This window comes from Mastacembelus armatus, chromosome 1, assembly GCF_900324485.2.
Source record: "Mastacembelus armatus chromosome 1, fMasArm1.2, whole genome shotgun sequence".
Taxonomy (NCBI): domain Eukaryota; kingdom Metazoa; phylum Chordata; class Actinopteri; order Synbranchiformes; family Mastacembelidae; genus Mastacembelus; species Mastacembelus armatus.
This window is the reverse complement of record NC_046633.1, coordinates 25193555-25205862: the sequence shown is the minus strand read 5'-3', so window position 1 is coordinate 25205862 and position 12308 is coordinate 25193555. Positions and strand designations below refer to the sequence as shown.

General features: G+C 44.0%; 1 protein-coding gene across 1 annotated transcript; it reads right to left on the bottom strand.

Moving 5' to 3' along the window:
* Positions 1-1968: 1968 nt before the first annotated feature.
* Positions 1969-6707, bottom strand: LOC113128144 (zona pellucida sperm-binding protein 4). The gene is made up of 11 exons (XM_026303212.1): positions 6045-6707; positions 5742-5866; positions 5019-5274; positions 4647-4774; positions 4450-4546; positions 4209-4331; positions 3761-3933; positions 3353-3450; positions 2654-2781; positions 2255-2435; positions 1969-2140 (listed from the first exon to the last, which is right to left on the bottom strand). The coding sequence occupies exons 1-11, from the start codon at positions 6148-6150 to the stop codon at positions 1969-1971; spliced, it is 1587 nt and encodes a 528-aa protein (XP_026158997.1). The 5' UTR covers positions 6151-6707.
* Positions 6708-12308: the final 5601 nt, after the last annotated feature.

The following is a 12308-nucleotide window of genomic DNA, read 5'->3' as shown; positions in this document are numbered from 1 at the left end:
TACCATAAGAGGAAATACCTCAAAGGTAATTTGCTGTAGCGTGTTACCATATAAGCAAAATATAGTTTTTCCCCTGTACTCCTGATGTGAAAGGCTGCAACTGACTGGCTCCCCATCTACAACCTAAACACTGCAGTGCTAATATGTGGTCTGGTCATTTCTCTGCTACTGCATTTAAAACATCTTACTGCTATGAATAAATGATCCAAGTAGAAATAATTTACTTTAAAACAAATTCATTTTCTAGACTACGCTGCCTTGCCAAGAGACAATCAAAAACACTCATTTTTTCCAATATGAAGCAGGATATGATGCTTAGAGAAAACAGCTTGAAGCGGCCAGCTCTTTCCAAAAACAATGACATGCCCACCTACCAGCATATTTAAAGCTGAAATTCATGTTTGGAATCTTTGTTTAATTTGGCACAGGAAAGTGTGAAAACAATTCACTGTATACACGGTCCTCATATCTCCGCTCTATTACACAAAGATATGCCTCCTGGCAAACAGCTTCTTGTCGGAGAAAGTGATCTTCTCTACAGCCTCCTGTGAACAGCTTTTTATAGGATTGTTTGTATTTGCCTACACACCACTTCTCATAGATGTGTTTTGCCAACACTCCAGCTGATAAAAATACACCAAGGTTAAAGATGCAACCAGGCAAAGTAGGTCAAAGTCCAAAAAGTCACCACCCTGTGTAGGAAGTGGTTTCTGGGGGAAAAAGCTAATACGCACTACTGTGTTACACCCTGGTGCCATCCCCATCGTCCAATGTCGAGCTATATGGAAAACCTCTTGTCATCTACCTCAAACACAGACTTTCACTGATGTTAATCCACTCTGGTCTGCCTGAGGGGGGACAAGGAAAGTCGGACCGATTCTCAGTCCACCAGGGACAAGTGTTGATGTAAACAATTGCTGCCTCCTGCTTTTTGATGGAGCACCACTTCCTGCTGTAAAACTAGAGGCTGAAAGTCTGGGAACAAAAGAAACTGATCCTCAGTGTGCTTTGAGAGCTTTTATTGGTGGTTAAACAAGTCGTTGCCTGAAAATGAGGAGAACAGACAAGAAATGTCAGAGCGGAAATGTATCAAGTGCATTTTAACAGTTACAGTGCTGCAATACTGCTTACCTCATATCTACCAACTCCAAATATCTCCCATGTCATAACTGGAAAACAGAAAATGGATCAGTCCTAATAAATAATTCAAAACTCTCATTACTAAATCATCGTCCTGCTGTCCTATCAAACTGCACACAATCTTGGCTCTCAAGCTGTTTTCAGTGAGGACTGTTGTAAAGAAGCTCATTCTTCACACACTCGTGTTTTCATGTGATCGCCCAGAGTTCATGAGGGTGAGTTAATTTTCCCTCACCATCATCGGCCGAAGCATCCCTCGACACAAAGTCCATCATGTGGTGAGCAGATTTCAGTCGAACACATGAAGTAGATCTGAAATGGAGGTGAAATTAAAATTTGATGTGGTGTCCAGTCTCCAGTGTGTGCACTGTACCATTACTGTTTACTCTCCACGTCTTTGTAATGAATAGTGACACGGCTCTAAATGGGTTCACTTTCCACTATCTGCCTTTGCTGAATAAAAACAATGACTTTACCCTGCAAATGTGCACTGGGTGAACAGTCATACTTTCACAAAACACAGGGGCCAAATTCACAGGCCCTCAGCTGCATGTTTACAGCAACAGTTAGACATGGGAAACACTTGATTTCTTTAGATGAGAAGATTGATAATACTCATGTCTGTCCATAAAATGTGAAGCCTAATACGTTATCATAAAGACTGGAAACAGAAACAACTAGCCTGGCTTTGTGTAAGAGGAACAGACAGTCACTTTACTGTTTCTAGTGTTTACACTAAAGTATTGCTGTTTATCATATCAAAAAGGCATACAGCAATATGTGAAGTTAGAATATTCTCCTAATCCAATTTATTTATATAGTACACTATTATTTAAAGAACTCAAGGGTCACTGTTCCTACCTCTTCTTCCACATCCCTGACCTCACCATCGGTAAGGAACTGGAAGGTACTGATGGTAAAGCGGCGGGTCTGACGCTGAGGAGAGGGTGGATCAGACAGTACAGCCTGATGCATGGCTGGATCCAGAGGGTTGGGACATCTAGGAAGCAGCAGCACTAGATTAGCAACAAAATAGTTATTTAACATGTACTTCACTTTGGTTAAGCCTTTTTCTGGTTGATGTTCTGTTGATACAGGAGATGATTCAGCATACCCGTTATAAAGCAGCACCCACACAGCCTGTCCAGAGCGAGGGTAGGCCACACAAAAGTGCACCAGCAGCACCAAACTGGGATCTGGGGCGTTAACCAGCCGCACTTCCAAGTAGAGGGGTTTCCCCAGCAGCATCTGCAGGGGCTGGTGATACTGAGGGTAGTAGCTGCTGTACTCTTCGTCTGATATCATATTTGAATAACCAGAGATTATAACAACAAAACGTCAGCCACTTCAAAGTAGGCAGAAATCCTCCTACAGCTGATCAGGACAGATCCTCAGCACTTAGGTAAGTAAATAACAGCTCAGCACTGTTTCCATTTATCTTGACTAGAATACATGTTCTCAGGCACACTGTCAGTGTGAAGAAGCTATTAGGATCCAAAGAAACACCATTCACCTTTAGCAATCCTGAGCTGGACTCCAAACACCCCCTGGGTCTCAATGCCAGGTCCAAGGGTGGGAGTTTTCACCAGGTAGCCCACAGTCATGACAGGTCCTGGTAAAAACTGGCACTCCACCAACAACCTGAGAACCAGACAGGAAACATGGTCCTAATCTGTGCATGTATGGTAGTTAAAGAAAGAACTGACAGCAAAGCAATAGGTACAGGTCTTAGACAGCTGCTGTATCAATTCTATATTTTTTTAATATAAAAAAGTCCAACGCCCCAAAAAGCAGACGGTCATAGTCAGCGACTTGCTGATGGTCATAGTAATGACCATAGCAATGAGCAGGGACTTCCCTCAGGAGTGGGTAGAGGCTAAAAACAGAGCTAAAATACTGTGAATATTGGACTTACATTTGTCAGGTGGCTCCAAACTATGGAAAATGTTTGCTTCATAACTCCAGGGTGTGCAAATAAGCAAATGTTTACTGGAAAGTTTGCCATATAACTGTAAAAAGTAATGATACATTCATATTGTTTTCATAACTTATTACCAATGTGTCCAAAAGATATTTTTTGTAGGTTTATCTCCCTAATTTTACTTGAAAACACACAAAAAGTGTGAATGATGTCACTGGTTTTGTGTCTTGTCAAAATCTAATATTCTCTAAAGTACATGGTTACTCTGATCATCAACAGCAACCTGCTGACCTGATGGGAAAATCTCTAGTGATGGTGCCATAGTTGAGGCTGATTGGCTGAACTCTGTTGATGACCTCCACCATGTATATCACCGCTTCCTCCACTGTCTGTCAAGACAGAACCAGGCACACAGTTTAGTATATGAACACTAGCAAATACTAAATGATCCATCAAATGTGCTAAGGCTATTAATTATCAGGGTATACACTGAAAAGGTTAAAGCCAACAGTGACTTTTTATATAGTATTATTTTCATTTTCCTACCAGGATCTTTCACTCAAATCTCACCTATTGTCTACTGTACAAATCTTAAATGGGACATTTAAAAAATAAAAAGCTGAATATTATCAGACTTGTCCTTCAAATCAACACTTTGTTGAAATATTCTAGAAAATGTGTTGATTCATTAAAGCTCACCACTCTGCGCGTCCCGCAGCCATCCAAGGGGATCTTGAACAAGGCGTAGTCAGGAGTCACTTTCTCAGGTTTGCAGGTGGAGTTGCCATTAGCCACAAGCAGGGCAGGGATGAGGGGGGGCTCCGTGAGGGAGGCAGGCACAGAGAAGACAAAGTGGTGGTCAATAGTGCACTCTGGAGGAGGACACAAACGGATACAGATACACAGTCATGTAAAGGTCAGATGAACAAAAGGTCACAAATCTCATGAGGCAATTGATAATTAGACCCAAGGTATCTTATACCCTTTTCACATTCAGTGTCCGTCACAGCTTGAGTCCTGCTGTGCTGTCCTAAATATGCCTCTTCACACATCTAGCAACTATAGTGCATTTCTGTACCAAAAACAGCTCATCTCTACTCAGCTAAGTGGCGTGAAGAAGCCAGTGGGAACACCAGCTGCAGCTCACCATCCATGGGGTAGTAGCAGGCAGGGGGGTGCTCGCTGAAGCAGCAGCCCACGGAGACACACTGTGGCTTGGACAGAGAGCTGGGTCCACAGGGGAGATGCTGTTCACTGGGAAGGTTGCACTCTGAGGGACAGCATGACAAATGTCAGCTGCACAGTTAAAATAAGTCAAAGTCCAGAGAGAAAAAGCCCTTTGACAAATTGAATAGCTTTTCAGAGGTATAAACATAAAATCTATCTACCTCTTTCAGACTGTGGGATGACAACTGGACAGGAAAGCTGAGCCTGCCTTCTTCCATTTACTGTCTCATAGACGACACTGATGATGTACATCTGACCCTTTTAGTGAAAAATATTTATACAATAATTAATAGGTACAGCAAATGGTCAATTATACAAAAGGTCATGTTCTCAGTGTGAAATCTGAGTCAATACTCGCCTTCACACTCATGTGGCAGCGTGAGTGTAACTCCAGACTCAGACGGATTTTACCATCTTTGCCTTCACTTGCTGAATACCCACAGTGCTTTGGGGCATCCTGGAGGCTCATCTGGTTCCCTCTGATGTCTGAAGAATACAATGCATACAGGAACATATAGCAAGTTTATTTTGTAGAGACTAAATGGCACAATTACAGCTCTCAGCCTGGTGAGGCACAAAACCTCAGTGATGCTCAGTCAAAAAAACAGTTTCCCTGACCCCATTCAACTGCAAACTAGAGCAGCAGCCACCCTTGAATTCAGTTTCAACTCATGGGGAGCTGATGGCAACCAGATGTACCTGTGCCATACATTAGCATGAACACACACACCTTGAACAACAATTCGAGAGATGGGACCTGAGGGGAGCCCCACACTCATCTGATGGGAGGAGCAGGAGACCTCAAGCTTCGGGACAACAAGTAGGCTGATCTCCTTTGTGGTGCTGGGTGGACTAGGGGAAATCAATGGATTATGTGGTGCAGGAATTTCAGAGGTACTTTCATATGGGCATTGCAGGTCCACAGTCCTGTACTGTCCCATAGACAGGTCCCAGAACCGCAGAGTTAAGGAAATGGCCGTGGGAGTCTAAGGAGTGAGATCAATAAAGTCCATATGAATAACCACACATTTCCAGCCCATGTATTTAAAAACAGACAGTTGTGCCTTAAACTGTGTGTTCTTCCCTTCTGGGTTGACCAGATCATAAAAAAGCTCCACCCAGTACAGAGCATACACAGCAAATGCTATATAGCCCATATGGGATCAATTATAAATATGACTTGCTGACTTTATTTCATATATAAGCAGGACTGGTGTGTAAAAGTGGTACAAAGAACTAGTGTTAGCAATCCAAAATAATTTTGTATTAAATCGGACTGCATTAAATATTTTACTGTATTTTTATGACACTTCAATTAAGAAAAAAATGAATTTGAACATGTGCAACAAATAACCTTATGCCTTAAAAACGTTATAGACATGGGTGAAAGTCAAACTACAATGTAGAGATGAAACATTTGCAGGGAATGACAAATCATTATGAAGGATCTCACCCGTGAGAGGCTGTGGCAGGCAGGCAGAGGAGAATGAAGGATCAGCCCAGCGCTCTGAGCAAATTGTAGCATGTACCCACACAGCGGAGACACACTGGAGAGGAACAGCCATGTGTTTGTTTGGTCTGCAAGAGACGAGGTTAGATCTTTGATATGTGCAATTCTGATCAGACAAATTAATACGAGTATGAATGGACACAATCAACAATATATTGTATAGGAATAAGATAAAACTGCACTCAATAATATAATTAGTCCTGTATGTTTTACACAAATATTAAAATAAAGTGCACAAACACTGACCTTGGACCTGGATGGAGTCAGGGTGAGCAAAAGGCAGGAAGACAACCAGCCTCTCTATTAGACACTGAAGACTGTGCATCTGGGGAGTAGGTGCTGTGGTCGACATGGTGGTTAAAGGCTTTACAGTGGTCACTGGTAACTGTGTGTCTGGATAATGGGGCAAAGGGATGGAAGGCAGGTGGTAGTATGATGGGTGGAGCGGCTGACCCACTGCATAAAATGGCTCCCTAAAATAGGGGAAATACAAACTAGAGGGATATTGAGAAGGCCCGGGAGATAAGTTTGAAACATGATGGGAATCAATAACCCATGCTGGGCTAAGAGCTGGGGAAGGTGAAGCTTGTATTGGCACAGGAAGCTGCTGCTGTGGGGGCTGGACACCAGGAGGACTGCCAGAAATGGGCTGGGGAGGGTGGGGGGGTTGTGGACCAGGAGGGTAGACCTGGGGAAGCTGGGAGTTGTGGAATCCAGGGTATAGGTAATCTGGAAACTGAGGAGGTCTGGTGTGTGCAGGACTAACAGCATTTGGGATGGTGGGAGACTGAGGCTCCCCAGGAGGTGATGTAGGAGGAGAGGGGACAAAGGGAAACTGAGGAGGGACTGAGCAGGAGAGGAGGTATTCCTCATCATCTATTACAAAATGGAGATACACACGGTCCTAAAAAAAAGAAAGAATCATAGACATAACTGGCACAGGTCAGCAGGCTGCTGTCATCACACATTAAAATGAAACGACTCACTCCAATAATGGTACAAGCAGCACTGTAGGGGATGAAGAAGGTGAGCTCGTCAGGCTGGGAGGCGATGTGATATGCACACTCTTCAGAAACAAATGGCCTCCATCTTCCTTTCACTGTAAAGCCGAATCGTCACAAGACTTTGTGGTCAGTCTCAATGTAAGATCAGATTCAGAGCTAACTGAGGTTCTGTCTTCTGACTGGGCCTAAAAGGATCCATACATGTCCACCAGAACTGTTCCAAGCAACATGAAGATGCTATGCTTTAAACAGCATTTAGACCCTCATATGGAAATAAAACTTTATTCTACAAGTCAGTAGCTTCTTGTACTTGTACTAACTACAGGGAAAGTGTTTAGAGTGCATTAAATGTCAGGTCTCTGACTGAACAGCACCATTTAAATAAAACAAACAATACAACTGAACTATTAGTTAAATAAATGTCATTATATATACAAATATACACACACCTAATAATATCTCTGCTTGTTTGGTTTTGTTGCCTATACTAATGAGATTTATATTAAAAAAAAAAAAATAAAAAAAAAAATAAAAAGATGTATTAGAAAATTGTGGATCTGGAAAAAAAAGATAATTTTATTAGACAAGTCATACTACCAGGAATAACTCTGGTGGAAAGACACTGTGCTTTTCAATTTCTTTGTTTTTACCATAAAGCAGTCACATTTAAAAGCAGTCACATTTAAATACACTGATTTTAACAATAACAGCTCCAAGTAAGCGGCAATAAGCAAATACTGCAGGATGTAAACTCCCCTTACACAAGAAAATGTCCCTATATATACAGTAGCTACAATTTAAATAAACATGGATTTCAATGTAAAATGTCAAATTAAAAGATTCATATAATTCTACTAAGCTGTATAGTACTATAGAACAACTTTTTATTAAACCTCCATAAAAGTCCTTCCTTACCTACGACCCCCATCAGCAGCACATCCTCTTCCCGTGCACGAGTCTGCACGGCCATGCCGTAGGGAGAGCAGAGGACAGTCGGGATAAAGGGGGACAGAGGGGCAGCAGTGGAGATCTGCACTGGGCAGATAAGCTTCACTGGTCTGCCCCACCACAGCAGGGGCAGCACATAGCTGTCATTCTGATGGGGGGGAAAGGGGCGATAAGGAACACAAGAACAACTGTGGGTGGAAAAGCAGATGCTGCTCTTACCTCCTGCATAACGTAACATGCATTATATGGCACCAGCAGCTCAAACTCGCTCCATGACATCCTGGCAGAGAACCCACAGTATGGCGGTAACTGGTACAGGGAGATGGGAGAGTCCTCCCCTGTAGAGTGAAAATGGTTTTAGTGCCAAAACACTCAGGTGGTTAAATTATTATTCAATCCACAGAAAGTTAACTATTAAAATGAACAATTGAAGCATTTGGGCAGTTTTATTTCACACTCCAGCAAATTGTGATTTCCCATGATTCTTTCCCTTTTCATACCATAAATGATCAATTAGTTCAGATAAAAAAAAACAAAAAAAAAAACATATGTTCATTAAATGGGGGCAGCACTGTGGAGTACTGGTTAGCACCGTTGCCTCACAGCAAGAAGGTTCCTGGTTTGAAACCCATCAGGGGCCTTCCTGTGTGGAGTTTGCATGTTCTCCCTGTGCTTGTGTGGGTTTTCTCCAGGTACTCTGGTTTCCTCCCACAGTCCAAAAACATGTATGTCAGGTTGATTGGTGACTCTAAATTGCCCATAGGAGTGAGTGTGAGTGTGTGAGGTTGTTTGTCTCTATGTGGCCCTGTGATGGACTGGTGACCTGTCCAGGGTGTTTCCCTGCCTTTCACACAAAGAGAGCTGGGATAGGCTCCAGCAGATCCTGTGACTCTGGTTAGGAATAAGGGGGTATAGAAGATTGATGGATGGTCATGAAATGTTTCCACAATAACACCTATAGTTGCATTTAAACTTTAAAATGATCTGGTGTAATCACATCCTTCAGCACAAACTGTGACAAAACAAGCTCATACACGTCAAATCTCTGAAAATGTGCATTGTGTAAAGACAAGGCCTTTCATTTCTATGAAGCAGCACCACCTTCATAAATGATAGTAAAGCACCTCTGTCCACCAGCAGGCGTCCAAGTCCTTGCCCAGAAGCAGAGAAGGTCATGGCATGAGCGTAACATTGCACCACAGGCCTCATTCCCTGCCACTCAGAGGGTCGAGGCCTGAACTCAGACATCGGGTCTGAAACTGTCCCCTGGACTCCGTGAAAACCTGAAACACAAAGCTGCAGTTGAACAACGGAAAAAGGAAAATTATATTATTTTAGACTCGTATGCACCTTTGACAACATAGTTTTTTTTTTTTCACTTCAATTTTTGCACTTCCCAACACCTGTAAACAGACTATGATGTTAGAACAGGTGAAATTTCCCTTTAAGCAGTTTTCACCTGCCAAATCTGCTTGGTATCCATAACCGGAGCCTGAAGCCTTCGGGGCCCTGCTCACATTACCAACAGACCAAGACAAGCTGTTCAGGCCAAAGTTGTGGGTCGGCACGCCGAAGTATGGCTGTGGCTCCCCGGAAACGGCAGCGGATCCAGGCCTAGGTTTCTGGTTGGACGTGGGCAGATTTGCCTGGAGACCCTGTTCGGTCCAGTGCCTTTTCCCCTGCTGGACGCTGTTGTCTTGTTCAATCTCATCCCTATTGGACGCTGTTGACTCGTGAACTTGGTAAGAAGTAAAACCATGTTTCCACTGCCCTAAACTCACCGATTTACAGCCCCGAAACGTGAATAAAAAATATAAAACCAAAACTACGTTGATTTTCTGATCGCAAAACATCGTTGATACCTACACAGGTGTCACCTGGACATAAGGGCGACCAATTAAGTGCATGGACCAATTAAACAGCTCCAAGTACACACGTGGTAAAGCTGAACGAGACGTGATGAACTCCCTCCAAACACTCTGGTAACTGGTTGATCTCGAACAGAACAAAGCAGAGGTGGAATAATTAGTGCAGGTCTATAGTTACTGGCACCACAGTCTGTTAGTGCCAGTGTTGGCCCAGTTGTCTGAAGCCACCATCCGTACTTCACTGGACCACATGTGTCCGTGTTCATTCTCATTTGGTATTTTCCCAGTTCATGAAGCGAGGAGGTTTCTGCTTTGATGGATCCTGATTCTGATCCTGATTTGCTGTGAGAAGATGTGGGCTGTGTTGATTTTGTTGGGTAATCCTTAAAGAGAAAAGACAAAAGCAGTTAGGAATCAAAATATAGCCGCAAGCGGCGATGATCGGCCCTCGCCTCGAGCGGACCGCCTCCCCCGGCGCACCGCCCCCGCGAGCGAACCGCGTTCACGAACGAACCGCCTCCCCCAGCGAACGGCCTCCCCGAATGAAACGCCTCCCCAAGCGCCCCCGCCATCTCAATCGACCGTCCCCCAAAAAACGGCGCCCCCCCCCCAAATCCCCTCCCTCGAGGAGACCGCACTCTGACAAAGTAAGTGCAAGTACGTAGGGGGCGCCACCCCCCCCCCCCCCCCCCCCCCCCCAGTAGACCATGTCCTCTCCTGGAGCCCCACGGAGGTCTGTGCCAAATTTGATACAGTTCTGACAAAGTAAGTGCAAGTACATAGGGGGCGCTATACGGCCTATTTCGATTTAGTTTAATCAGATGGGTCCAGGGCGGCAGGGACTACAATTCATCAGTTGGTCCGATTCCAATCCGACAATGCGTGTGAGAGTTATTACAAGTTGAAGAAACGGCGGCGAGCCAAAAACCTAGGCCAAATTGCCGCGCCCGCCAAAGGAAAACCGTAACACTTATTCAAAGAATTTGGATAACTTCTGCAGCCAATCAAAATATATACATTTTCTGAAAGGTCTAACGCCCAGTAACGTCATGGTGGGGTGCGGGTAGACACTAGACGATGCCTGAAACCGCCCTCCCCGCTTATTCGTCCTTTGCCCGTGGAGCGATTATAATAGTCCCTGCGCTGGGACCTCGGTCCTTGCTCGGGCCTAAATATAGCCGCAAGCGGCGACAAGCGGCGATAAGCGGCCCTCGCCTCGAGCGCACCGCCTCCCCCGGCGACCCGCGGCCGTAGCCCACCTCTAAGTTTGCACCTTTAAGTTTAAAACTCCCTTTGAAAAACAATGCTGGATATCAGTCATTGCCACAGAAACAGCGTGGAAAATAGAGCTTTACTGCCACCTGATGGCAGAACTGAGAATGTGCTCCCAAACAACACTCAAGTCAAGTCTGTTTGATCAGCAGAGTAAAAGCCAGCTCATGCTTTCTTCCTTCATTATTATAGATGGTTTTGGCACTCCTAAAACAGGACCCCAGCTTGGCTTGATACAGTTTTCCACAAACACTCACTGACAGTGCACCAGTTGTAAACACACATTTACTGAGACACAAAAACACACTGACACACATATTAAGACATTAACAAACATATTCAGCCACACAAATCATTGAACACACCCGTAGACACATGCAGAACAAGATTCCTACACATTTATTGTCCTAAATTTGCATTTGACAGGACTACCAAAGCTGAGGTGGGGGATTTTGTAAATCACTCCAGAGGCCACAGTACAGATCATAAGCTCACATTTTTCACAACATCACAGTGAAAAAAGTAATGTCTCTCAGAAAACACAAGATTTATTCAATGCCAAGGTCAAGCTGTGGATCCAGTCACCTCAGTGGGAGCCTTTTAAGTGAGAGGAGAGTTTGCACCCGGAAAGGTGAGGTGTGGGATTTTGTTAACTGCTGCAGAGGGCACATCTCTGCGGCCACAGTGATACAGGCACATACAGACACAGAAATGCAGGACGGCAGCAGCAGCAGGCATTTATTCAGCTATTGCACCTTTAAGTTTAAAACTTTCATTGAAAAACAATGGAGGCTGTCTGCTATAACCACGGCAACAGCGTGTAAAATAGAGCATGGCTCTCATTGGCTTTTTTTGATTGGGATGCTGTAAAGGATTTGTCTGCAAATGTACAGTCTTGGTACAGTTTTGACAAACTAAAATGTGGCTCTCCATTCAAACTTGAAAGCCCTTACAAAGGGGGCGCCACTGCGCCTATTGGGACTTTGATCGCTCACGTGGGTTCAGGCCTGCGGGTCTTGTAAGTGATTAAAATTTGACAACACAGCAGCTGCAGATATTGCTACAGCATTTGCATCTTTAAGTATAAAACTCCCATAGGAAATGAATGGTGGGTGTCTGTCATCTCCAAGGCAACAGCATGGAAAATAGAGCATGGCTCTCATTGGCTTTTTTGCTCAGAATGCCCTAAAGGATTTGTGTGCAAAATTTGGTCCATTTCTGACAAACTAAAAATTCAAAATTTTGCAAATTTTCAAATTGTTATACAGGGGGCGCTATAGCGCCTACAGTGATTTTGTTCCGGATTCAAATCCGACAATGCGCAATCTGCGAAACCTCGAAGGTGCCAAAACCCTGCGTCAACTTGCGTTGCCCGCCAAAGGAAAAGCGTAAAACTTATTTACAAAATTTGGACAACT

Bases quoted from the DNA above. Each gene is read 5' to 3' on its own strand.
- LOC113128144 (XM_026303212.1), bottom strand. From the start codon at position 6,150: ATGTCGACCACAGCACCTACTCCCCAGATGCACAGTCTTCAGTGTCTA. The intron at 5,867-6,044 runs GTCAGTGTTTGT...CGTCTCTTGCAG, and splicing joins TGACTCCATCCAGGTCCAAG to ACCAAACAAACACATGGCTG. The intron at 2,141-2,254 runs GTATGCTGAATC...GCTGCTTCCTAG, and splicing joins TGGGTGCTGCTTTATAACGG to ATGTCCCAACCCTCTGGATC.